This window comes from Drosophila kikkawai, chromosome 3L, assembly GCF_030179895.1.
Source record: "Drosophila kikkawai strain 14028-0561.14 chromosome 3L, DkikHiC1v2, whole genome shotgun sequence".
Lineage (NCBI taxonomy): Eukaryota > Metazoa > Arthropoda > Insecta > Diptera > Drosophilidae > Drosophila > Drosophila kikkawai.
In genome coordinates, this window is record NC_091730.1 from 21,581,340 (window position 1) to 21,607,681 (window position 26,342).

The window sequence follows — 26,342 nt, forward strand, 5'->3', positions numbered from 1 at the left end:
GGGATTGGGGAGAGAGAGCGTTCGCGGCAATAACAATGGGAGCCGATCCGATTCCGATTCACGATCTTGGCGCTCGGGAGAGCTTTGGCCGAGTGCCGCCGGGTCGGGTCACGACGCCCGAAGGCTGTGAAGAAACAGTTCGGTTCGTATAAGTTGGAGCACAGGGAGCTTTCAGGCACGCTTCGCGTCTGCTTATAGCGGTTAACGACGCCTGTCCCCAATTCCAGGTTTGTTAGCTTTTCGTGAAGTCTTACCAGAGGCTTTTATACCCTTACAAAGGTTGGGCTTACTAATTATTTTAGAATAAGTAAGTTATTTAAGAAAAGGATAAGCTAGGGAAAGAATTTAAAGTTCGAATTGAAATTATGCTCTTCTGGCTTAATTTTTTAGTTTATTATTTCTCCAAATAAGTTATATAGATAAATATCTATTTAAAGTCCCGAAAAATTAGCATATCTTGTAAAATATATTTAAATTCGCAAATAAAATCTGAATTATATAACAAAATATTTAAAATAATTTTAAAATTGAACTCTATATTTTCCAAAATTTTTCACTAAAATATAAAACATTTTCTAAAATTTTAATCTTTAAAATGCGTATACTTAATATGCAGGTACAATATCGTATACTTAATATGCAGATTTACTTACATAACAAAGAATAACACAGTAAGCATTCGAATTTTGTAGTTTGGTTATTGATCGATGCCAAAAATGATCAAAATGAAAACCTGCAGGTTAATTAAAAGTTTGTTTAAATAGCTTATTTTCCTGTTTTCAGAGTAAAATCAATAATATTCCATATATTTATTACCATTCAAAATTGTTTAGGTTTTTTAAAGAATTTAAGTATAAAGTAAATTATTAATTTAATATATTTAAAACCAAAATTCCTCTGGCAAATCCTTAACTTTAAATTTTAAAGTAAGAACAAAATTATAATAAAATAAATATAGTAAAATAAAATATATATATAAAATAAAACCTTTACCAAGAAGGGAGTCGGTGTCTAAACCTCACACTTCCCCCATTTCTCGTGATATTTTTTTGGCAGAGATACGACCATAAACACGCAAAATACTTGAGTCAACAGATAATATAATAAAGAATTCCACACACGTCTGGGCTGCTTCTGATACACTTGGCGCAATTACCTGAAATCGGCACAAGAGCAGCCCCGAAGAAAGGCACTCTCCTTCCCGGGGGGACAGGAAAATATGCTGTCAACATTAGAAAGTAAGGCAAATCGAGGCAAAAAAACAAACCTCTGGCGAAGATGTTCGATGGGATGGGAAGGCCTTTCCGGGGCAAGAGAAGAGGAGAACACACACGACCAGCTGCGTGGAAATTGACCAAAAGTGAGCACTTTACCTGCCCAATTTGTGCCTGTCGAAGAGTTGTCTGGACAGGAAGATCTCGGCTCCAGCTCGCCAGATAGCATGTGAAAGTGCGCATAGAATGATGGAGCAGTGAAAATGGAAAATGCCCAAGTCCAGTCTTTCCACTTCCTGTAGAAAATCTAGCCAGAGTTTGCGTGTACAAAAAGGAGAAAAATTAAAATAGAAACTGGTTCTCCGCCGACTAGAAGCCTTAAAAGGTTTCCCATTTTCCCTGTTTAAATAAAAAGACATTTTCCTGTTGCCATGCTTTATATAGTAAATTGTATATTTGTTTTTTTATATCGTCTTTTGACCCCCCACATTTTACATTTTGTAACTTCAAATCTCTTTCTTTCCTCTTTCGAGCTCTTGAAAACTGTTTTTGTTTGCCTTGCGTAATATTTGATTTAAACATTCTACTTACTTACTTGGTGCAAAGTTGTGAATTATCTTTTGTTAGTAACATTAAAATGTAGAGTTAAGGTTAGATTTTCGACAATGTCGCACACACATACTATCTCTCTCTCGTTCGTCTTGTAAAATAGTTTTGTTTTCTTGGAAAAAGGAGGCCTTAGTGCCTGGGTTTCCCTTATCACTCTACAGTTCAATATCTTATATTGGTGCGAGACAAAGTGCAATGTTAATTTTAAATATATATATTTTCTTTGATTTTTGTAGATTTTTCGAGGGTCCTGATTGGACGCCCTCCGTGGATCAAAAACAATTAAAGCGTCTTGGCTGCATTTAGATGCGCGCTCCAAAAGGGGTTGCCGAAATTCCAAATTGTAGTTCAATCTTTATCCCTGGCAAGAACCAAAGCACAGCTCTATTAGGTGTTTTACTCGTTCATTCATTTATTTAATTAAACAAAAGTGCGTAACTTAGGCAAACAAAAGGGACTAAATGATTTCTGGGCCTGCGACCGTTCAAAGGTGTCAAGAGCTCATTCGCTCGGCTTGAGATAGTTTAATTATATATAATACAATAAAATAAATATTAAACATAGGAGTAAGAAATAAAATTAGAAGGGGCTTTATTCATTCCAAAAAGTACGCTGATCGATCCCACTATGCGGGCTCCTCTCCTCCCGCTGCGCATAGAGTTGCTCTTGGCTATTTACTACATCTTTTGGTTGCATCAAAGACTTGCTGTGAGTTGGATTGCTTTCTAAACACTAAATATTTCGTGTTATTTGTATTTTTGTTACTCGGTTGCTTGCTGCTGTTTGCTCTTGCAATTTCACTAAACTAATATTTAACATTTCATTACTTTCACACACAATATATGCTCTCAACAATTTCGTCAGCAAAAAATCGTATCAAAGAGTCTGCATACGTTTCAATACAAAATATAATCGTAATTAATATTCAACTCCATCTGCTACTCCTCCTCCATTGCATCACTATCAAATCTACAAATCCTGCTCCTTAGGTTGAAATCGCGTCATTAAGCAGCGCGTTCAGCTCCCGGATGTGCTGGGCCTTGGATCCGGTGGCCGTGGAGGCTCCGCAAGCGCGTCCAACGTAGCTGTGGATTAATACAAAACAAATTAGCTAAGGATCATAGGAGATACTTAATATTGCTTTGGGTTAGAGACACGTGCACTAGTCTTTAGTCTGGAAACTAGTTTTCTTTATTTGGTTTTTAGCACACTTAGGGCAAATGGCAAATGTTCAATGAAATGAGGGGTTAGGCAAGCGCAGGGTATTAGCTCTAGTTTATTAGAAATGAAAAGAGATCTTAGGTCGAGGCGGGAACTTGAAGGGAAACCACACCGAACCCAAACATTGAAATAGACTCCTGATAGGAAGCCTTTCCTGGCTTCTCTTCTTCAGATAAATTCTCAAGCTTTCGTACAGCAAACTGTATGAGATACATGTATGAAATGTCTGCCTAAAAGTCTACAAGTTTTCTAAAAGTATGTTTGTTGTGTGGCTTGTACAACACTTTGGACAAAACATACTGAACAAGGATGGTACAGGACAACGACTTGGGTTAGCTTGGAGCAATACATATGTCGGGGTTAACTGTGGTTATCTCTTTCACAACAAGGGAGACTTGCGAACGGCCAAGAAATGGGGGCGGGGAACTTGTCAAAATCAAAATCAAAATCAAACTCAAAACGTAAATTCGAAACGCGCGTGCTTGGTTCTAAACTGAAAAGTAGGACAGTAAGTAGTCAGAGGTTATAGTTTAGTTTGAGACTGGATAAAGTAGAGTAGTAAGTAGTTTTTAGTGTTTTTCTTTTTCTGGGGAAATAGTATAACAAACATCATGCCGAACAACAGAAATCAGTACTCAGCAATCGAGGAAAAGGAAACAGAAAACAGAAAACGAAAACGAGACAAATGAGGAGTTAACGGAACTGAGAGTATTAATTTGGATCGTTCCGAGGGGTAGTAGATAGATAGTTAGATAGGTTGATTAGATAGATTAATTGTAGATATATAGATTTATTTTAGATCGCGGGCAGCTTCGTTGCTTAGCTAGCTAAGCTGTGTGTTCCTGGTGGTCCTCTCACCTAATTTTGCGTCCGGACTTGGCCTTACGCGTTCCGGGAGCGGCCGCAATGCCCGCGGGCCTATTGAAATCGTGTCGTACGTTCTTTAGGTCAAAGTGCTTGGCGGCATTAAACTCGGCACTGTGGTTGGCCGCCGCAGCAGGATCCGTAGGATCGCCCTTCGCGTTCGAGGCGAACATGCGGCTTAGCCAGGGTTTCGATTTTTGATCGGAATCGGAGTCGGATTCGGATTCGTGATTAGTATGATCATTAGTGGTAGTAGTATTGGTGGTTGTATTGGAGAAGGAGGATTGCTCATCGCTTTGGCTGTAACAATAACACATACACAGAGAGAAAACGAGAGAGAAAGAGAGAGGATTTGTTTTTGTTTTGGTTTTCTTGGGTTGTTTCGAATTTGTCACAATTTTGTTCTTTTGTTCTAGAGTTCCGCCAATTGCTCGTCACATATTTACACAACGAATGGGACTGGGATCGAGGGAAAATAACACAAAACTCTGGTTTTGGTTTGCTCATCGTCTTGCACAAGTTTCGATTAGTAAAGAAAGATACAACTCAACGAGGGCATCAGGGGTTAAACGAAATCATAAATAAGAAGCCATGCCAAGTAAAATGAACAGGATGAGATGGTATCTAATGGATGATGAAGCCAATTTGCTGATGGACTCGCTTGGAGAATTTTCAGTGATCGAATTTCGTAGGTGTCGAGGTGACAACAATGTGGGTTTTTTGGTTTTCTTTTGCGGTGGCTGGACATGCTCATCCAAAACGGAATAAAAGATAACTCAAGGCGGATATCCGTTCAAAGTGTTTGTGTGTGGAATGTGTTGTTGTTGTTTTTTATCACTTTTCTAGGGTCTAAGGCTAGCTACTCAGAGAGATACAGAGTGGGAGATATCATAGGTGGGCGATAGCAGCTAGGAGGCATGATGAGGGGTGATAGGAAGCTCTAAGTTCAAGTAAATTAGGCCAGAGCCATATGACGTTAGCTTATTGTTGGAGATAATTTAATATAAGAAGAAAAAATGAGTGCAAATTCATTGAAAATTTAAAGAGCTACAATTAAAAGTTGCCTTTACGTTCCTTATAACTACATTGCATATACTTTTGATTAATTTGTAATAGATTTTAGCCAAAGAGATTTCTATTTGAGTTATTTTGTACAAAAATCAAACGTCATAGGGCCTCGGCTACTAAGATAAATAGCAATAGTTCGATAAATAAAAAGATAGTTCAGTAAAATAATGGTTAATGCAAAAATAGAGTGAAACAATAGCAAAGGAGAGAAAGATATTGAGAGAATCAAAGTAAAAAAAAACAGATACAGTGCACGGTGAGAGTAGTGGGTGCACTTCACTCCAAGGGACAGAGATACACAGAGAGACTGCAGAAGATACGTAGCCTGGGGGAAAGGGATCAGGCTGAGGCGCGGACTCAGTCTCTACCAGGTGGGATGACTGCTTAGGGTTCTAGCCCTGGCACCTACCTGACGTCGCGGCTGTGGTTAAGGGCGGTGAGGAAGCGGGGCTGCACATAGGTCCAGCATCCCTGGTTCTTGTGCTCCTCCTGGGCCCACACAAGCTCGGCGTTCTTGTAGAGGTTGGCCTGCTCCTTGACCAGATCGAAGGGGAAGGGCGAAATCTAAGGGAAAATGAATAATTAGTAAAGCATACTTCATTCTCAAGGAAAAAGTTGAATCCCTACCTGCTCCACACGCACAATGGCCACCTCGTTCTCCAGCTTCTTGTCGGCACGCGTCTTGGTCAGGTCGTAGTAGACGCGACCCGTGCAGAAGACAACCTTCTTAACGTTGCTCGGGTTCTCGCCGGCCACACGGTCGGGGATGATGCGCTGGAACTCACTGCCCTCGCTCATCTCGCTGAAGGGGCTCTTGGCCTCCGGGTGACGCAACAGCGACTTGGGCGTGCACAGGATGAGGGGCTTGCGGAAGGGCAGAGCGATCTGGCGGCGCAGGATGTGATAGTAGTTGGCGGGCGTCGTGCAGTTGGCCACAATCCAGTTGATGTCGTGCAGCTGGCGGGTGCCGAACTCATCAGACTCCGGGGGGAAGTAGTCGGGATCGTCGCTGCTCATCTGCAGGAAGCGCTCCACGCGGCACGAGGAGTGCTCGGGTCCCATGCCCTCCATGCCGTGGGGCAGCAGCATCACCAGACCCGACTGGCGCACCCACTTGGACTGGCCGCTGGAGATGAACTGATCGATGATCGACTGGGCCGTGTTGCTGAAGTCTCCGAACTGAGCCTCCCACAGCACCAGGGCGTTGGGGTTGGTCATCGAGTAGCCGTGCTCGAAGCCCAGCACGGCGTACTCCGACAGCGAGCTGTTCGACACGGAGTAGGGTGCCTGATCCGGGTACATGTGCTGCAGCGAGTTGTAGGTGGCCTTGTCCACCAGCTGGTGGTGCAGCACGTGGTGACGATGCGAGAAGGTGCCGCGCTCCACATCCTGACCCGAGAGGCGGACGTGGATGCCCTCCTTCAGCAGCGAGCCGAAGGCCATGGCCTCACCCAGAGCCCAGTCGGCGATCTTCTCGTCCACCATCGCCTTGCGGGCGGCCAGCACACGGAGCAGACCCCTAAACATTGAGATATTAAAATAAAAATCCAAGGATTACTTCCTAGAAACTCACTTGTGGATCACGAATTCCGCGGCATTGGGTGGCGGCGACGAGAAACGGTTGCCAATGTGGATGAGGGTCTCCTCCTTGACCCCAGTGGGCGCCACCTTGAGGGGGTCCTTGCCTTCGAAGAAGCCGGACCAGGGCGAGTCCAGCCAATCCTTGTACTTGACATGGGTCTCGGTCTTGGCCAGAGCGAAGGCCTCCTCGCAGATGTTCTCGTATTTGGCGGCCACGGACTTGACCTCCTCGCCGGTGACGGTGCCCTCGGCGATCAGCTTGTCGGCGTACAGATCCAGGCAGTTCTTGTGCTTGCGGATCTTCTGGTACATCAGCGGCTGGGTGAACATGGGCTCGTCGATCTCGTTGTGTCCGTTGCGTCGGTATCCCACCAGATCGATGACGCAGTCCTTGTGGAAAGTGGCACGCCACTCGGCAGCCACCTTGCACACGTGCATCACGGCCTCCGGATCGTCGGCGTTCACGTGGAAGATGGGGGCGTTGACTACACGGGCCACGTCCGTGCAGTAGGGCGAGGACCTCGAGAAGCGGGGATCGGTGGTGAAGCCAATCTGGTTGTTGGCCACCACGTGGATGGTGCCGTGGGTGGTGTAGTCGGGCAGGTCCGAGAGATGCATCGTCTCGTAGACAACGCCCTGGCCGCAGAAGGCGGCGTCACCGTGGATCAGGATGGACATGACCTTCTTGCCCTCCTGGTCGCCGCGGTAGAACTGCTCGGCACGGGTCTTGCCCTGAACCACGGGATCCACAGCCTCCAAATGGGAGGGATTGGCCACCACAGCCAGGCGGATGTTCTTGTTTGTCACGCGGTTCAGGCGCTCGATGTAGGTGCCCAAATGGTACTTGACATCACCGGAACCCTAAGGAGAACCGTCTTATTTTAGGATATTTCCTTTTGGGAGCTTTTCAGAGAAACTTACATCATCAGCTGCCTCCAGACCAGCGAACTGGGTGAAGATCTGATTCAGGGGCTTGCGGCACACATTGGCCAAGGTGTTGAGACGTCCACGATGGGGCATTCCCATGATGACCGACTCCACGCCCAGCTCGGTGGACACATCAATGATCTCCTTCAGGGCTGGGATCATGATCTCGCAACCCTCCAGACCGAAACGCTTCTCGGACGAGTACTTCTTGGCCAGGAAAGCCTCAAAGCCAGTGGCACGGGTCAGGCGGGCCAGGATCAACCGCTTCTCCTCGGGCGAGAAGTTCAGGACGCCGGGGGTCTCGAAACGCTTGCGAATCCAGTTGCACTGCTCCAGGGAGTTGATGAACATGAACTCCACGCCAATCTTGTTGCAGTAGACATTCTCCAGGCGGTTCAGGATTTCCCTACAGAGCAAGGGTATCTTAGGATCAATAAGGAAGTAGTATATAGTATTAGACACTCACTTCAGGGGCAGAGAGGCCTCATCGCCACCGATAAAGGTGGTGCTGGGCAGCTTGAACTGACGCTCCATATCCTGCTCGCCTGTTTCCATAACAAATTGAGGGGGTAAGAATGGGTTAAGACTTTAGTAAGGGGTTCCGTAAGGTTGGGGTTCAAGTGAGGGTTAGTAAACTGTAGGCGGCAAATGTTGGTTTTGAAATTCGGAGTGTAATGATTTTTTAGTTTCTTTGTTGGTACAAGCAAAAACCTAATCTTAACAAGATAAATAACGCCCAGATCCAAGGAGCAAACAATGTAGTCCAGCGTTACTCATCTTTTTGTTATATAGGTCTTTGCTACAAGTACCAATCGGGGTGTACAGTAGAGCTGGGAAAGAATCGTTGCTAACATCGATTACATCCATATTTTCAATTATGCATCGAATCGGTTTTAAAACAATCAATAAATAAGCTCATTTACATTGAGAATCAATTCTTGCCCAGCTCTTGTGTACATAGAGAGTTCGGATTGGGTTCATGCTCATCTCGGTTCTTAACTGACACCTTGGAAAACACTTGGTCAGTGGACATGCACTAGACACTGGTGGTGATAACTGAACAGAAATTGGTTCCCGGATGGTTTCATAATCATTTCAGACTAATTGGGGCTTATCATCGATCGATTTCCCTTCGATTCGCTTGTGAAAAAAAAATATAAATAACAATCATGCAATCTATATATTCATGACAAGGTCGAACGAACTCGTGAGAACAAATAATAATAACAATACTTAAGTTGTCACATTTTAAATTACAATATATAATTCAAATAATGAGGCAGAAGAATGTACAAAACGATGTAACACAAATTCATTGGCAATATATAGGCGTATATTTACTTGGTTCTATATATCATACACAACATTTGTGTGGTGGGTTTCGATTTTGATGTCGGGGATATCGTGTGTGCGTGAAAGACAAGAGACAGTCACTACCACAACGTTCTCGGTATGTTTTTATTGGGTATATACAGATCAAGATCAAGGGATCAAGGGTTAGGGAACGCAAAACGTAGGGCGTAATGTGTCCCGGGTCGAATTTACTTACCGAAACTGAAATTAGCGTAAATGGATTTCGTCGAGGAGTTGCCAGGCAATTCTGGTGTATTAATTTCAAGTGGGTCGAGGTGAGCAATATTATGTCCTCGAATCTAACGTGTCAGTATTGGGTGGATTGGTGGTGTGTATAGTAGTATTAACAATGTTTTCGGATTGGTTTTGGTTCGTTTTCGATTTGTTTTTAGGTTTTCACAACACACACATAATATAGGTACAAAGAGAGAGAATTTGGAATTTGATTTAAACATTGTTTTCGAGACGAGATTTTGCGGTTTTCGGTTTGAGTTTCGATTGCAGTTTTTGTTTTCGATTTGGTTTAACATTTAGGTTAGGAAGCGGTTATATAAAAATAAAGTAAAAAAAGAAAATAATCAATTAAAATTAAAGATACAGAGTAGAGTATAAACGGAAAATATAAACGGAACAGATACAACAGATTCCTCAGCGCACAGAACACAAAATGAAGCAAACTCTAAGGGCTCAGTAAGTAGACAATGATCGGTAGATATAGATGGTAATGTTTCGTTTGTCGAATGTTAATCAAGGATCGGGGATCAGTGTAGTGCACAGGACATAGGCAGAAAGGTAAAGACACATGAAAGTGGGGTGCCGGAACAGAGAGTAGAGAAAACTAGAACTATAAACCGTAACTGAAAGACGAAGAACTTTGAGAAAGCCAAACACCAAAGGTTACTTACGGGAAATATCATAAACCTTGAACTATGAAACGGAACTCGCTAACTATAACTTAAGTCAATTTTCCTGCTCCTCATCAACTCCGAATTTCACTTAACATTCTTCTGCAGTTAAAGGTTACTTAAGCACGATATACTTGTTTGTTTTTTCGGGATGATTAACTTAGGCTCTAGGTGTGGGGATGGGGGTAGTAGCGGTTGGTGCTCGATTATCGGATTGAGTGCGTCTATGGTTGGGTTAAATGAGAGAGAGAGAGAGAGTTCTGTAAAAAGAAGAATTTACCAAACAAAAACCCAGAGTGCTGCCTGAGCACATCTTCGTTAGCACGACGTGCTAGACCATCCTTGCAAACGGTTTTTTCGCGTGTTAAAATTCCAAGCGGATCCAGATCAGATGCCAAATGACCACGTGACTATATTGTATGGTTCGAACAGTTTGTAGACAGATATTGGTTGATTATACATATGTGGGGTAGATCATATAGGTCTTAGGTATAACAAGAGGGGTTATCGTGTTTGTGTGGCCTTAGTAACTAACTCAAACAATGGAAATCAGCTACAAATCAACGGGCTTTAACTTTACCAATCAAAAATCTAATTCAGGTGCAACTTAAAAGAACTCTCCTTCGCTGGCAATACCCCTTTGATGCCCCAGATAAGTTAATGGGAAATGGTGCCCAGAAGTAGGGATGGTGGTGATCGAACAGATAACCAAACTACTCATGAACTTCTACTCGCTACCAACTAAATGGAAATGGAAACCAATATGGATATCATGAGGCAACTCAAAGACTATCTACCATGTGTACTGGACGCGGAATGAACTGGTTTCTGGGGGAAATGAGAACACACATAAAACGGGGGCAAAGGCAACTCTAATAATCGTAATCTAAACATAAACATTAACTGAACCTAGGGGAACGAAAAACAAAAAGCGCCAAACGAATACGAATACGATCCGCAATGGCTGTGGCAGCTGCAATCTCCACTGTGCGAGGAGGGGAAGCCAGCACGAGCCGACATACCTGGTAGCTCCTGATGATGGCCTGTACGGCCAGATGGTCGTCGATGGTCTTGGAGTCGGGCGCAGCGCCAGAGACGGCGGCTCCACCAAAGTTGAAGGCCGTCAACGGCAGAGTGTTGGCCTGCACGGGCGCCAAGTTGGGGGGGCTGACATAGCTGTTGCTGCGGAAGTACGCATCCCAGGACTGCAAATACGAAGAGTAATCGATAAGCAAAGTTTAACGAAGCTTTACTAATTGGTTTGTGCACTTTTAATTAAAGAAATCAGATTTAATTTAACATTTACGATGACGAATATATTAATTATTTCTCTTTACGCGGAAATGAATTAAATAAAACAAAGCAAACCCCTTTCGAATTACTCGTTTAAAGTTGAATCACACCCGGAATTAATTTCTCCCTGATTACAATTACTTACGGTGTGCACGGAGGTGGGATCCCTCAGCCAGGCGTTGTACATCTCCTCCACATAGGAGGCGGTGCTGCCGTTGGCGAATGGCTCGGCTGCCGCGGAGTTGTAGGTGCGCACAGCGGCGGCTGCAGTGACCTTGGCCATCTGGAAAAGGGTTACCAGTTTTCAGTTAACTACACTTTTGGTAAAGATCTCTGATCAAAAGACTCACCTGCTTGCTGGTGTTGCTCTTGAGGAGCCATGTGGCAAAATTCTTGTGCGCCATCGGCGACAACGCCAGGCTGAAGGCTGTGTGGGCTCTATGCATTTTGTAGCTTTACAAAATAGAACTGAAAGCAAAGGAAGAGGGACTTCAGTTAGTGGGTTTGGGGATCTTATCTAGTGATTAATCGATGGCGCTTTGTTGACAAACAAGCCACGTAGGAGATAGCACACCCGCCCCCTAACAACCTGACCCTCTCGGCTGCTGTAAAACCGATTAGATTAGACCCAGAAGTCTTTACGTCATGGCCGCTTTTTCGGTGTTTTAACTGTGTCATCGCCGATCTACTGCCAGCTAATTGAAGCTTGTTGCCAACCCAGCGGGAGCCAGTTATGAAATTCCCGCACGAAACGAGTTAACAATGAATGTGTGGCCAGCGGTGTGGCGGTGGCAAATTTACATACGTCTAAAGCCTGACTAGACCAGACCGTATGGTTAGGCGGATCGCCAAGGTACACACGTGATGCCGAACGTCCCATGACGTCAAACTAGCCGCTCGTCTTTTTGATAATCAGCCAAGAAATTGCGGAGATACTTTGGCCCCCAAAAAAATAATAAAATGGTGAAATGGGGCTTATTTTTTTGGGGCTAAGAGAGAGTAGGTAGTCTCTCTCAGCAGCTGCTTTTTGCGCAGTTTTTTCATTTCGTCTTAATCAGTTGTGAATATTTGCTGGTTAAATAAAAGCCTTGGACTTTTGTTTGCCAAATACGAATCTCGGTGAGCATCCACCTGTGTTTTTTGGGAACGAACGAGTTTGCCTCGGGGGAGATAACGTCAAGTGTGAATGTCCCGGGGTCGGAGTAATAAATTCCTGGCGGTCTGTGACTAAACGCAGAACCCTCTAGACGCCGGAGTCCAGGTGATAAGAAGATGGTGCTGCGTAGAACCGGCCTCCGTTGCCGATCATGCCACGACAGCAGTTCCAGCGGAATTTGTCAATTATTAATCAAATTATTCCTGATAAGGACGCGCGTGCGGATGTCGTAATTGAATCGCTATCTTAGGCAAAAGTCGTGCAAAAACAGTATATAAATTGAAATTCGGAAAGGCAGTGTCTGTGGCTGGGAATTAATGGGAAAGACCGGGAAGAGGCGTGGCCAGGTCACATGTCTTATCGGCAAACACATGCTGATGGCGCTGGCCAGACGATCCGAATCAAATGATTACAAAACACTGGCCCCCAAAGCCCAGACCTCCCCCCAAAAAAAAGGAAAGGAAGCAATTGGAGCGGCTAACCGGTTTGGAGCGGTCAAAGTTAGGCATTTGAATGTGCAGTTTGGGGGTCGCTTTTCGGCTCGGTTCGGTAATAGTTACAGATACATTTACAGCTGCAGTCACAGCTACAGGCTACAGCTGAATAGATAATTCAATTGAGCCGCCCAGACACTGTTTCTCTCAGTGTTATCTATCTGTTTGCTTGTTTTGTGCTGGCGCTTTTCACAAACTGCTTTCCTTGCAATTATATTCTGCCCGACGTCGCCGCCGCTGTTACGAAAACAGATTACATAAGTGCAAAAAATAATAAAACAGACTCGCGTGAGAGCAGCGAAATTATTAGAACGCTCAGATGATGAAGCTAATTAGTGTGAAATAGGACGGCGAGCGGCCCGCTTCCATTTGGAGCGTGTCTGGAAAAATCCATTGAAGTATTGTCGATATTTTCGGGGATGGAATGGTGACTAGCCGGCCGATTATACACTGCACGGCACTGACTGTGTTGAATAATGTATAGGTGCGTATACTATAGCGCATACGATTGCTCCAAAAAAGCAAGACCAACCGAATATATGTACTCGACGCACTCGTATCCGTATCTCGCAGATACGCGGCTAACGTTTGTTCGGGCTGAGTGCTGCGCGTCGACTGAAGCGAATGCGAGCGGAATGCAAAGGCTGCCACCGTCGCCGCCGTCGAGAGTGAAATACAAAATTTAGAAATCGAAAATTTGCTCTTCATGAGCGGCGGCCACAAGAGGAGGAGCAGTGTGTGTTGTGGGGAAAGCGAACGGAGAACAGAGAGTGTGTGTGATAAAAAACACACAAAGCTGACTGTGGCACATGACAACTCGGCGTTGTATCTTTATCTTCAGGCAAAAGGGGGTTTGGTCTTGGCGCTGAGAGAGACAGAAAGACCAAGGCGGACCTGAGTGTTATCAGGTATATTATGTATGCCAAACTGTCCTTCCTCCGGCTATCTGGCCTATCCGCCTCTCTCTTTGTATCTTTACCCGAGTCTTGCGTATTTATAGCCGAATTTGTTTACAACAAACCCAAAGTCCGTTCGTCAGCCGGCTGACTGTTTGAACAGATGCCGCCCACACAGGCGAAAAGAGGCAGAGACGGTGACACAGAGAGGTAAAAAAGGTAATACGATCAATAATCAATGAATTAAAATTTGATGTTTCTTAAAACTTTTTTAAAGGTCAGTAGATAACACTTAAAATTGAAATATACGACAAAAATTAATTTAAAAAATTATTAAATTAATTTTGTTAAAGAGTGAATCTAGTAATAAGACTGACTAAGTATTCATTTTATAGAAATTTTGTGTCTTTAAAGAATGAGCACTTTAAAATAATCTTAAAAAAAAATCTATAAATAAATTAAAGTTTTGCAAATTTTACTTCTATTGGCCGCATAAGCTTTTTTCTTTCAGTGTACTAAATGCGTCAAGTACAATGAGTGTATGTATATCGATTACCTTTCCGCTAATCAATAAACTTTTCAAGTTCACACGCAAGCCAAATTAATTTATCAATTTACCTCTAAAAGGGATGAAAATTTTGAGAAAAGCAAAGATGATCGAAACGGGAAATACCCTAGCTTTCTGGTAGTATATGTACTACTGATATATAATTTGTTATAGCTACAGATTGCCTAACTAGCTTTATTTATTTGAGTAAATACCCTATGAGTAACGCCACAAGGCTTCTGGAAAAGCTGAGAAGATATTGATAATGCCTCTCAAAACGAGGTTAAATATTAATTGAATCAAGAATAGTATACTTTTCTAGGAATATTATACATTTAGAAAAAAAAGAAAAACAAAGAAGCTTTTTTTTTAATCTCAAAAAATAAAAAAATAATCTAATTTATATTTCCAAAAAGGGTATTAAAAAGTTAACGAAGGCCAAGTTTTAAAGGTTGAGGTCTCGGGTTAGCCGCTCCAAAAACCTGCAACTGCATTTCATTGAAAACCCTTGACGAGCCCCCAAGAAGAGGAAGAGGAAGAAGAGAGGCGCAACCACATGAGGTAGTTGAAGCGTGTCCCAAAGGCGGGATGCGGATACGTCTACTTTTTCCCGATCTGGGGCCAGGGCAGCCGGCTTATCATAGGTTGCGAGTGCTCCACATTTATCTGCAAAAACTAGTTCTCCTTAGCGAGCGGATAAAAATGCGGCAGACAATGCGGCCGCGCGCTTTCGTCGAGTCTCTTTTTCATTTTTGATTGATGATTCATTTGGGGGGGTCGGAGAAAAAGCACACGCGGCACAGTCGTCAATTGCGTCATCGTTGCGAGTTGTTAGTTAATTTTACAGCGGCAACTGTGACGTATTCGTTGTTGCTTGTTTTGCATTGCGAAATTTCACTTTTCAGCTGGCGACAGGCGCAAGCGCTTTTCCGACCACCGAGCGCCGCCCACCTGCACTTTTCGCATTATATAAGCGCACACAGTCCTTGGGTAATTTCCCTGTGCGGAAAACCTTGGAAAACTCAATATTCGAGAGCTGACAAGTTGCCACAGCAAGACGAAAGCGAAGCACGCGGTGGTGTGGCACTTATTGGCCGTGGGGAATCCATGGCTATTCCAGGAACTCCACATGACCGAAAAGCGGGGTTGAATCTGGGCCACAAGAAAATCACTAGATTTGACGGTGTTCAGGGGAAAACAACACTAGCACTTGGTTGCCTTGGTTACCTAGTACTTTTTAAAATTTTACCGCACTAAATTCACTTAAAACTAGCTTTTAAGTTTAAATATTTACTTTTGCCGAAAATAGGGATGTGAAAAATATAACAAAATCGATATTTTTTCTTTTGCCTCAATATCGATACTGCGATACTTTTTTGTTGATTTTTCTTATCGATATCAATGTTTTTGTAACGATAGAGCTTGGTGGCTAACTTGACTTAAAAAGTTATCGGCTTTAGCTGTAACTTGAACCAAACTTATCCGTTGTTATCTATCGATTTTCAAACTTTTCATTAATTTGCTATTATATATATTTTATAGAATATAATGTACATTTTGTAGGTCAGTAGGCAATTAAAAGAATTTTTATAAAATAATATAATAAAAATCATATATTACAAGGCATTAGATTAAATTCCTTTAAGGAAATATATGGAAACATTAATTAGTAATTTTAGCAAAAATATTATAAAATCGCCAGGATAACTGCCTCAATTTTTTGATAAGTCCTTTTTAACTTTTAATATAAATACTTTCTCTTTAATATTTTTTTTTATAAATATTAAGATAATAACTTTAACTATAGCTCTATCAGGTTGTCTAAAAACGGTAAAAAAAATAAATAAAATAAAAATAATATGCTCACATTTCTCTTTCACTGTACACATCCCAGTTTATTTTTAAATAATATCCAAAGGCTGAAATATTGTTATATCTTAACCTTGTTTTTCCGATTCAATCGTAAAAATGTAATTGAGACACTCTCCAACTCGAAATAAACTTGTACTAAACATTTTATTGCAACACAAACACACACATACTGCGACTAACAACTAACGACTAATTAGTATCTGCTGTATTGATCCAGACAGTAGCCGGTAATTTGGTCGGATATGCAATCGAAGACATCAAATGCCAGATCGCAGCTTTCACCTTTTTGGGGCAGCTCCTTGCGATTGACTCTATACCGGACGGTCATTGTCCTGAGACAAAGGTTCACGGCCCGCAAAGTGGCCATAAAGAAGCCATGCTCGTCAACGCCCTCGGAGTAGAAGTGGACCAATCCGTCAAGCGTGGGCCAGCCTTTGTGGTCTATAGCGTTGTTCCTAGCATAAACGCAGTGCAGCAGGCACTGTAAAAAAATTATATTAATATTATATAAATAATATTATTAAAATAAAAGTATATAAAAAACCAGGGATCGTAACAGTTATAATTTTTATAATACAAATTATGAAATAAGAGTTATTTTACAATTATATAGAAAAAATAGGAAATTAATTCTTATTATTCAAGTTTTATAAAAAAGTTGTAGAATAATTATTATTTTTCAATTTGTATATAAAAGTTGATTTATAACAATTATTTTCAATTGGTCTTTAATCAATATGGGTCGTAAACGAGAAGTAATTGCCCGCGATTTTTTTATTTTCGTCCGCGATAATACAGTGTCTAGCTAAGGCCACGACTCAACCACTACGTGCTGCAGATACCTAGGCTCTCCAGTTCTGGCATCGCTAGAAGATGCCTCCAGGAGAAAGCCAGGCGAACTCCTTGCCTTTGCGAAAAACACCTTGATATTCAAGGATCTCGAAACCCGCATAAATAGTCTCTAGGTCCATCCAGGAGTTTCCCCGGATAGCTATGGGCCATATTCGAGGGCCGTCCGGTATACCCTACCCTAACCTAAATTAACCGGAGCTGTTGTCAAGGTATTTTAGTATCCTTGATTGTTTGGGGAATGTAAATGCATTACGTATACGCATATTTGTCCACATGCAATAACCACAATATATACATCAAACGAAAGGTATTAAAGCGTAGATTAATTACATATATAAATCTTTAAGATATACCGCTCCGTTGGAAAGTTATTGCGATTCAATTTTTATTTTCAATTTTTAAAATAAAAATTGGAGAATAACAGTTATTTTCAATTTTTAAAATAAAAATTGGAGAATAATTTTAATTTTCAATTATTATTTTAAAAATTGAAAATAATTGTTATAAATCAACTTTTATATACAAATTGAAAAATAATAATTATTCTACAACTTTTTTATTAATATTTAAAAATAAGAGTTAAAGCGCAATTAAAAAATAAAAATTGGTTATAAAAGTTTATTTTATTTTTGAGAACTCCTTCAAAAATTATGGTATACCTAAATATTTCATCTTTCCAGCTCAATTTTTTGGTAGTAACTTTTATTTTACTCATAACTCTTATTTGCAATCCCTGTAAAAAACAGAACAAATTCCTAGAGGCAGAAGTTCCTAAACACATTACCTAAAACTTTACGTTTGAACATACAATTGTTCTGGAAGATATCACCCTTTTTCAGAATAATATTATTTGAAAATGTATGGTCAATTAAAAAGAAAATGTATCAAATAATACCAGTATTTTCCCCTGTGTACTCGGCAGAGGGCTAACTTTTTATTCAATTTTCTGATGCATAAAGCCAGCTAATGTGTACTAAGTGCCGCCCATAAAGTGCGCTTTTCAGCCATCAAATTCAGCTTTGCTGGAGGTGTGCGAAAAATCTCCGGCGTGTGAGTTTTGAATGCATCTGAAAAACTGAAAATGCAATCGCATCTGCTGCCTGCCGGAGCTTTTCTTTCAATTGTGTCTAATAACCCTGACTTTAGGCTTTGTCGGATGAGGCGGAGCCGGGGGGCTCAGCCCAGCCGATTGTTTCTTGGGCTGCCATTGAACTTAATTGAGCGTTGGTTTTGCATTTCATTAACACGGGAAGAAGATCTATCTGCCATCTGCTGGAAATCCAGAGTGCACTTACCCCCGCTATGCGTTTGTCCTCCAGGGGCACCAGAGTGGGATGATATATACCCGAGCTGGCCACATCCAGGCGTCGAATGCTCCTCATTAGCCTGGCCACATGGCGGTGGGGCTCGGGCTCATCGTAGACTATATACTCGTAGTTGCTGATGTTAACTGGGCCACTGGACGAAGGAGGAGGAGGGTGATCAGCTGCTGAGCCGTCAGGAGCAGATGGCCAAATGAAGTCGATGGAGTCATCGTTGGGATCAATGGGCGGCTGTTCGTGGGCCACCTGCTCCTTGATTATCTCATAGGCCTCTGTTGGAGATTACTATAGTTCTTACTTGGCTTAGCTACCCCTAGAGCCTCTCACCGTGGACCAGCTTGTTCCTGATCTCATCCTGGCACTCCCCTATGACAGATTCTACCTTCCTGGCCGTTCGGGGGGGATTCAGGCAGCGCTGCTTCTTCGTCTCGAAGCGTATTATATATTCCAGCGCCTCGATCGATGCGATAACCACACTCGAGATGTATATAAGTTGTGTAATCTTCATGGCTGCTCCGATTAATTGGATACTGCACGCCTGATCGAACCGATCCTAACGCCTGGACTGCTGTCACGCGAATGTCCCCCAAGAAAGGCCCCCGAAATGAAATCGAAAGCATTTTCACTTTTGCAGCCACCGGTGCCCGTGCGCATTTCCAGTTTCGCTCAATGGGTATGTGGTTCAATGGCAAATGCAACTATGAGTGCCACAACTGGTTGCACATTTCCCATGCGTGCGGTCCGTTAGAAACTTGTCCTTAAAGCCCCCCGACCACATGCCAGTATGCATGCACATGGTCATTGGCATCGCATATAGCTGGATGATCCGATCGGTTCGCATTAGGTTTCCACCTATTGTCTCTGCGGTTCAGTTAGGAACGCACTCGCTTCGATTGAGCGCGCAATTAACCAATAGAGGGCTCGACAAACTCTTCCGCCTTCTGACCAATTTGCATATGGCCAAAAAAAATAGAGGGGAAAAAAAGAGGGCCATAAAGATTATCAAAGGCGGTAGTGGAGATGGACTGGGCTGGGCCATAAACTATAACCGAAATCAAACTCAGCGAAGCGATTCCCCGCCCAGAACACAGAGACCAGAACCCAGAAGCACTAGAAGAACCCCTAGAGAGCCCCCAGAACAATGGCCAATAACTGTACTTGGAAGTGGTCATCGTCTCCACACTAATTATGCCTCATTAAAGTGCCGAAGATCCTAGGCGGAAATTGTCATAAACTCTCTGGCCTCTAGTCGCTTGTCTCCTTTCAGCTGTACTTGGTAGTTGGTACTTGGTTCTTGGTACTTGATGCCTGGGTAATTGCCTTTAATTGCACGCCGCTATTGCGGCTAAGACACTGACCCAGACTCACTCCGGATCGAATCCATAATAGGCCCGGCTAACGGTCGTCGCGGTTAATGGAAAATTGAATTTGAAAATGCCTCCCATAATCTCTCCTCTCCCAGCTGAAGTTCAATGTTCAGTGGCCAGTTCTTGGAGAGGGAGGAGGAGTAGGTGAAGGAGTAGGAGCAGGAGCAGGAGGCATTGTCAACAGGAAGCTTGCCTCCAGAACAAGAACAACGTGAGCTAATTGACAGACAGCTACACAGGCACGATTTCCCATTTTCCATTTTCCGTTCGCCATTTCCCCTCGGGAACCAGTAGGGGAGATTCTCGAAAACAAGGAGCCTCCAGTGGGGCCACAAAATAAACAACAAGAAGCGAGTGGCTCCAGAGTCTGGAGTGCAGCAGCAGCAGCAACACTTGCGTGTCCGTCATTAGAACAAATTCTCTCACCTGAACTGCTAGCCTCCCCCTCCTCTCTCACCTGTAACCTTACCGCGCTGCTCCCCCCTCCGGGTTGGCTTGTAACGCAATTTGCACACAAATGCTGCTGTTTCATCTTCGTGGCTTGCTGTTTTTTCGGTGGGTGGTCAGGTGAGACAAGTGGCAAGTGGCAAGCACCACTACCACCATGGAGGCACCACCACCGAACCGCCGACGAACTGCCTCGCCTGAGAATCGTATTTAAATACGAAGGTCTAACGCTGGATCGCATCAGTCGTCGTCGTCGCGTTGTTCTAGCCGCTTGCTCATCGTCCACAAGTCGCAGCTTAGCTCGGGATCTCAGTTCGGTCACAGACTCCGATCGTATCGCATTGGATTAGAGATTTATTTGAAGAACAGGATGTCCGTTTGATTGTCGCTAAACCTCTGACTGGATTGAAACAAATGCGATTTCAAGATGCAGCTGCATCTCCTCTGGATACTGTGCGCTCTCCTGGGATACCTTGCGGATCCAACGAGCGCTGAAATCGAATACAACACCATCAACGATGACGGATCTTTTCAGTTTCGGTACAAGGATGTGTGCTTAATGATTGTGTGAAGTCTTAAGAATGTTCTTAAAGGACTTAACTAAACAGTGATTAAAAAAGTTAAAGTTTAAAAGTTGAGACTGAAAAATAGTAAACAGAATCTAACCAATATTACCTGGTTGTTGCTAGGCAATTTCTTTACAAATTAAAATGTATTATTTGAGTCTTGATATTTATGGATTAAAGACAAGTAGAGTACAGACTACATTTTGCTTAAACTAGTTTTCAAATTAGTTGTAAATTCAAGTCTAAAGAAACAGTGGTTTGTGGTAAATATTAATATTTAAAGTAATCTCGAAGGTCGCCGAACTTTAAGGATGATAACTTAAAGAGGGATTACATTTAACTTGCATGTTTCTCTCCAAGGACTATCAAGTTTGAAAGTTTTAATAATTAATGTACATTTTATAAACTGTTAAAATATTATTTGAAGACCATAAAGGTCTCTTTTATTTAATAATTCCTTAAAAAAACTTTCTCTTGTTTAAAAAATAACAAATTTAAATTGATACTGATTAGAAAATTTGGTCTTTACTAGTTAAAAACGTTCTTTAAAAATAAATGTTTATTTCCCAAGGCGAAAATGGGTTGGTAATTCTAAAATATTAAAATTTTTAAAAATACAATACGCAGCTATAGTAATTTAATTCCATAGCTCCATTTTATTTAAATTAACTAAAATCACTTAGAGATCTGATTAAAATCAAATATCATTCACTTCAGCTACAGCTATATATACTATACCTATTTTTAAGTTAATTAGTAACTAGCTATGAGCTCATTTGGTGCTTTTGGCAACATTGGCTAAAACCTCCCTCATCCATTCTTCAATGGAATGCCAAAACCATAAAAAGGGAACATCTCAATTACAGTTTCTTAGCAGGCATGGGTCATAAATCTAACAAATCATCTAATCGGTCAATGATGTTCGGAGGGTCTCCGTCTCAGTCTCACCATCACAGTCGAGCAAATTTGAGATTTTTAACACCTCTTTAACGCCTTAACGTTTTGCAACCACAAACACAGACACACTCATAGCCACCACCATAACATAACAATACCAATAACCCGCTTCCGACAATCTTTCCTCCTCTCCATTCCGCACGCATGGGCCAACGCAATTACTTGTGGTTCGATGGCAACTCCTCCTCCGACAGACATGCAAATGATGACATTGGTGGCTACTATCACAGCGCCTCCGGCACTCCGGACAACACGGTGCGAGGTCGCTACGGTTCGCGGAGTCCGGCGAGCGGCCAGATCGAGGAGACCGTCTACACGGCCGGACCACGTGGGTGAGTAATGTAATCGAAAGACGCCCAGACCAGTCCAAATGGGCAAAGTGCGGTGGTACACTGGGAAAAACAGATGGTTGCATTCAATCAGGTTTTTGTAATTACATTTAATTGCAAACAAACGAAAGTAGAAAATTTTAATTAAAAAATGACTCTTTTAAAATAAATTCAAAAGCGATAATTTCTAAAAAGGATATACAAAAATCGATATCGAAGAGCAACCCTACCCAAGAAGAGGCCGACCATCTCTAGATATCTGACAGCTTTCTTTGATAACACTAGCAACTTACTTAATTCAGTCTTTCTTCAGGAGGCGCATTGAAAGGAACTTTTCTTGCTTCCTACTTTTTAATTTATTTTCGGTTTTATTTAGTTTTTTTTTTATTTTTATTTGTACATTTTCTTATTTTTGTACACAACAGTTCAAGCCTTCAACAAGAGTCCTTCATTTTTGTTTAGCTTCTTGTTTATTTTTATTTCGTTTTTTCTTCAGTTTTTTTTAGGCTCATTTAAATCAATTTTTCTTGTAATTTTTTCATTTATGTTCGTTTTAAATTGAGTGTTTTCATTTGTAATTTTTTTCCTATTTTTTTTTTACAATAAATTTTACAACGGGAGGTCTTTAAAGAGGAGTCCTTTTCCTTTTGACTCATTAATGGCAATTTTCTGGTGTTTTTACTTGTTAATTTAATTATTTATTTTGTTTAGTTTGCTTTTATTATATTTGTTCTTTTTTTTTTACAACAAATTTTACTTAAGCCTACGGGAGGTTCCTTAGGGGAGACTTCATCCTTGGAACTATTGAAAGTAACTTTTTTTGTTTTTTAGATTTTTATTTATTTCCTTTTTTATTTAGTTCTTTATTTGTACTCTTTTCATTTTTTACTACAAAATTTCACACTTTTCTTTAACAGTAGGTTGAAGAAGTAGCCGTGTATCATTTCTCCGAAAATGGTGTTAGACTTCGTCTTCGAGTCTTGAAAGTTAGTTTTCCGAACATATAACAAGACTAGTTTGGCTCGTTTACGCTATTTTTGGGCATTTATTTAAGGAAAAATTGAAGTACTGTGTTTTCCAACAGAGTTTAATAAGAAATTTTATTTATTCCTTTGAATTTAATTTAAAAAATTTGATTTCATCTGTTAAGTTTTGATTTTTTTATAAAATTATTAGGAATGAATGAATGAATTGGCTTTACTGTCACAGGCCCTCAAACTGTCTCATTTTTAAGAGGAATTTTGATTTGTTGTTTTTGTTATGTTTATTTTTATACCCTTGCAGGGTATTATAATTTCAGTCAGAAGTTTGCAACGCAGTGAAGGAGACGTTTCCGACCCTATAAAGTATATATATTCATGATCAGCATCAACAGCCGAGTCGATATAGCCATGTCCGTCTGTCCGTCTGTCCGTCTGTCCGTCTGTCCGTCTGTCTGTTTCTACGCAAACTAGTCCCTCAGTTTTAAAGCTATCTGAATGAAACTTTGCATATAGTCTTCTATATACTCTCACTGCTATATATGTCGGAACGGGCCGGATCGGACGACTATATCATATAGCTGCCATACAAATGTTCGATAAATTTTTCGAAAAAAAAATTATAACTTTGCTGTTTTTTAAAATTTTTGCACCATTTTTTAGATATGGCCATTCTATATTATTTCTGAATTTTGGTAAAAATTTTATGAAAATCGGACGTCTATATCTTATAGCTGCCATAGAAACGATCGGGAAATTAATAGGAAACAAATTATAACTTCGTTGTTTTTCAACGTATTTTCATCTACTCTGAGATATAAGCTTATTTTATTATTCTAGAATTTTGGTATAAATTTCATGAAAATCGGACAACTATATCATATAGCGGCCATAGGAGCGATCGGTAGATGTAGAGAAAATGTAAAGGTGTGAATGTAAAACTGTAACTGTCAAACTGTAAACATAATAAGTATAGTTGAAATGTAATGAAATAATATCTGCAAGGGTATACAAACTTCGGCGTGCCGAAGTTAGCTTCCTTTCTTGTTTTATTTAGTTATTATTAAATTTATTATGAAAAAATGGCTTCACAGCTCCTTCAAACTGGCTCATCTTGGACTTGTTTGAATGACTTTTTCGAGTGTATACACTCGCATATGAAAGGCAGCCAAGAGGAAGTGGTAGCACAAAGTGAGTTATCTTCCCCCGATGTCAGAGTTGAGCTCATATATCAGCGGTTGGCGGCAGGCGGCGGCCACTGAAGCGAAACTCGACTCTAAAAGTGGCGGCTCCAAGTCGAAGCCGTTCTAACACATTGGACGCTTTTTTGCGGCGTTGCCTAAACGTTTTTCCATTACCGCCACTCGGCTACTGTTGTTTTTTGCAATCTCCGGTAAACTGGGGGAAACAAAACAAAACAAAAAGCTGTTAACAAATTGACTGGCCTGGGAGTTCGGGGCAAAAAACCAAATCTACAGCCACTTTGGCTTGCTCGCAGGGCCTGCAGATGCTCAGCGATAGCGGTGTGATTCCAAATGGGGGGATCGTTCCCCGAGATGTGGGGTAATCTGAGTAACGACGTGCCGGGCCCAGATCGGATCTAAATTCGGTACAAACGATATATGCGGAATTGCAGGGCGAATCCGCTTCCGCTGGGAGGGTTAACGCAACTCATTGTGATCGGCAGCTAATTAATCTCTCCCCATTCCCATACAGCTTTCGCGCGAACGGACCGAAGATTCATCGGAAAATGGATCTGGCCCAGTATCCGGTGCTGCCCCGGGGAAGTCCCGACGATCCGCTGGCCGATCCCTTCGACGATCCCTCCTACAGCTTCAGTTTTCGCACGCCGGACCAGTCGCGCAGCGAGGAGAATGACTCTGGCAATAGGATCAGGGGTGAGCTGGGGGATCGGACATCAGATCACTATCTTATCTTATATATATTCCCATCTTCTTCAGGCCTCTACTCCTATCTAGACGACGTGGGCGAGCGTCACAGTGTTCGCTATGCCGCTGGAGCCGGCACCGGCTTCGAGATCTCCAATGCCGTGCCAGACTCGCCCTCCAGCGTTGCCTACTCCAGTCCCTTGTACAAGTCGCATCCCAAGACCCGCGGCAAGATGGCCGTGCAGCGTGGTCCCGCGGGCAGCTACAAGCTAATCGCTTCTGGCCCGGATCATCGGAGAGCAGAGAGTCGTGCTCCGGATGGCCTAGTGCGGGGCACGTACTCCTTCCTGGACGACAAGGGCGTGCAGCGGACAGTGGAGTACATAGCGGGAGCAGGCATCGGCTACCGGGTGGTGCACAACCGCATTGGTCCCGGCACCCACATCAATCCCTCTGTGGCCGATTTCCGCCTGGCGGATCCAGACTTCCGCCTGGCCAATGACTTTGGACGGGGCGCAGGTGGTGGCTTGGGTCCCAAGCCAGGCGGTGGTGGTTCTAGTGTGCCCAGTGGGTCAGGTGGATCGGTTGGAGGTGGAGGCAGGGGTCGCACTCCTGGCAGGACAGGTGGCACGGATTACCTAAAGCCCAGTGGCGGGGGTGGAGGCAGGGATCAGGGCGTGGGAGATGCTGGGCCGGGGGATAATGAGCTCGGTTCCAGTGGTGACAATGGAGAGGATGACGTCGGGCTCAGCAGCAGCTCCAGCGGCTCCACCACCGTTCACGGCAAGGAGGACCGCAGGGGATATCCAGCAGGCAGCTCCCAGCGGGGCAGCACCAGATATGGTGCCGATGGCAGTAACTCGGAGAGAGGTGGTAGCAGCTCCACGAAGATCAATGCAAGTGGCACGAGAAACAGGAACCGCTTCAGTGGCGGAAACAGAGGCAGTGGCTCCTCCGAGAGGGGCGGACCTGGAGCCGCTGGCCCTGGACCAGGTGGCGTGAGAGGAGGCGGGGGCAGCAGTCGTCGTGGAGGTGGAACCTTTAGCTCCTCCGAGGGCGACTCTGGCCTGGGCTACCTGCCGCCCTCAGGTGGCGGGGGATCAGGCACTAGTGCCATCAGCGGACCCGGCGACAACTACAACCTCAACAACGACGATGTGGGCAGTTCGCTGCCACCGCTGATCACCGCCAATCACCGCATCCTGGAGATCGATCGGGATAGGGAGTGGGTCCAGAGGCACCGCGACTCCACCGTCATCAAGAACGTGGGCAAGTGGTATGTGGGCCTGCCGCCCGGCCAGAGTGTCCGTGCCCATGTCCAGAACATAGACATAGTGCCGCTGGGCGGAAGGATCGGACTCTCCCCATCGGAGGCGCTGCGTCAGGACGAGATCGCCGAGCTGAGTGCCTCCAAGGAGCACTGAGGGAACCCCGTGTAGCTTGTAGTGCTTAGCTCTAAGTGATCAATGTTGGGCAACCGAAACTGGGTTGACTCCACGTGGAAACTGTAACAGTATTTGAAGCGGAATACAATCTATAAATGTATCTGTAAAATGTATCTTTAGCTGATTGTGGTCATGTGATATCCGTGGAGTCCAAGTTGAGCAGGTTGGGCTGAAGATTGCGGTTTTCT

At 43.0% G+C, this 26,342-nt stretch overlaps 3 protein-coding genes across 12 annotated transcripts; 1 reads left to right on the forward strand and 2 right to left on the reverse strand.

Annotated features, from left to right (window-relative positions):
• Positions 1–2,210: 2,210 nt before the first annotated feature.
• Ogdh (oxoglutarate dehydrogenase Nc73EF) lies at positions 2,211–15,481 on the reverse strand. Of its 9 annotated transcripts, none has more exons than XM_017172783.3 (12): positions 15,356–15,481; positions 11,386–11,503; positions 11,181–11,318; positions 10,765–10,947; positions 10,023–10,152; positions 7,951–8,029; positions 7,479–7,890; positions 6,550–7,418; positions 5,604–6,495; positions 5,386–5,540; positions 3,903–4,208; positions 2,211–2,908 (listed from the first exon to the last, which is right to left on the reverse strand). In XM_017172783.3, the coding sequence occupies exons 2-12, from the start codon at positions 11,479–11,481 to the stop codon at positions 2,809–2,811; spliced, it is 3,360 nt and encodes a 1,119-aa protein (XP_017028272.1). In that variant the 5' UTR covers positions 11,482–11,503; positions 15,356–15,481; the 3' UTR covers positions 2,211–2,808. The 9 variants fall into 9 exon arrangements, with proteins under 9 accessions (XP_017028272.1, XP_017028271.1, XP_017028274.1 ...); XM_017172782.3 differs by lacking the exon at positions 15,356–15,481 and adding an exon at positions 13,218–13,350; XM_017172785.3 differs by lacking the exons at positions 10,023–10,152; positions 15,356–15,481 and adding exons at positions 9,034–9,136; positions 13,218–13,349.
• Positions 13,046–26,215, forward strand: Cpr73D (Cuticular protein 73D). 2 transcript variants are annotated; one of them, XM_017172789.3, is made up of 4 exons: positions 13,046–13,169; positions 21,706–21,843; positions 24,537–24,718; positions 24,782–26,215. In XM_017172789.3, the coding sequence occupies exons 1-4, from the start codon at positions 13,162–13,164 to the stop codon at positions 26,131–26,133; spliced, it is 1,680 nt and encodes a 559-aa protein (XP_017028278.1). In that variant the 5' UTR covers positions 13,046–13,161; the 3' UTR covers positions 26,134–26,215. The 2 variants fall into 2 exon arrangements, with proteins under 2 accessions (XP_017028278.1, XP_017028277.1); XM_017172788.3 differs by lacking the exon at positions 13,046–13,169 and adding an exon at positions 19,846–20,528.
• Obp73a (Odorant-binding protein 73a) lies at positions 15,739–18,739 on the reverse strand. Its single transcript, XM_017172482.3, has 3 exons — positions 18,502–18,739; positions 18,148–18,446; positions 15,739–16,481 (listed from the first exon to the last, which is right to left on the reverse strand). The coding sequence occupies exons 1-3, from the start codon at positions 18,680–18,682 to the stop codon at positions 16,194–16,196; spliced, it is 768 nt and encodes a 255-aa protein (XP_017027971.1). The 5' UTR covers positions 18,683–18,739; the 3' UTR covers positions 15,739–16,193.
• Positions 26,216–26,342: the final 127 nt, after the last annotated feature.

What these genes read in the sequence shown, in the direction of transcription:
- Ogdh (XM_017172783.3), bottom strand. Translation starts at nt 11,481, where the DNA reads ATGCATAGAGCCCACACAGCCTTCAGCCTGGCGTTGTCGCCGATGGCG. An exon ending in CCATCATCAGGAGCTACCAG is followed by an intron (nt 10,153 to 10,764) that starts GTATGTCGGCTC and finishes CATACAATATAG; the next exon opens with TCACGTGGTCATTTGGCATC. An exon ending in AACCACAGCCGCGACGTCAG is followed by an intron (nt 4,209 to 5,385) that starts GTAGGTGCCAGG and finishes TTATTGTTACAG; the next exon opens with CCAAAGCGATGAGCAATCCT.
- Obp73a (XM_017172482.3), bottom strand. Translation starts at nt 18,682, where the DNA reads ATGAAGATTACACAACTTATATACATCTCGAGTGTGGTTATCGCATCG. An exon ending in CAGGAACAAGCTGGTCCACG is followed by an intron (nt 18,447 to 18,501) that starts GTGAGAGGCTCT and finishes AATCTCCAACAG; the next exon opens with AGGCCTATGAGATAATCAAG. An exon ending in AGGACAAACGCATAGCGGGG is followed by an intron (nt 16,482 to 18,147) that starts GTAAGTGCACTC and finishes ATTTTTTTACAG; the next exon opens with TGCCTGCTGCACTGCGTTTA.
- Cpr73D (XM_017172788.3), top strand. Translation starts at nt 20,416, where the DNA reads ATGCAGCTGCATCTCCTCTGGATACTGTGCGCTCTCCTGGGATACCTT. An exon ending in TACACGGCCGGACCACGTGG is followed by an intron (nt 21,844 to 24,536) that starts GTGAGTAATGTA and finishes ATTCCCATACAG; the next exon opens with CTTTCGCGCGAACGGACCGA. An exon ending in CTCTGGCAATAGGATCAGGG is followed by an intron (nt 24,719 to 24,781) that starts GTGAGCTGGGGG and finishes CATCTTCTTCAG; the next exon opens with GCCTCTACTCCTATCTAGAC.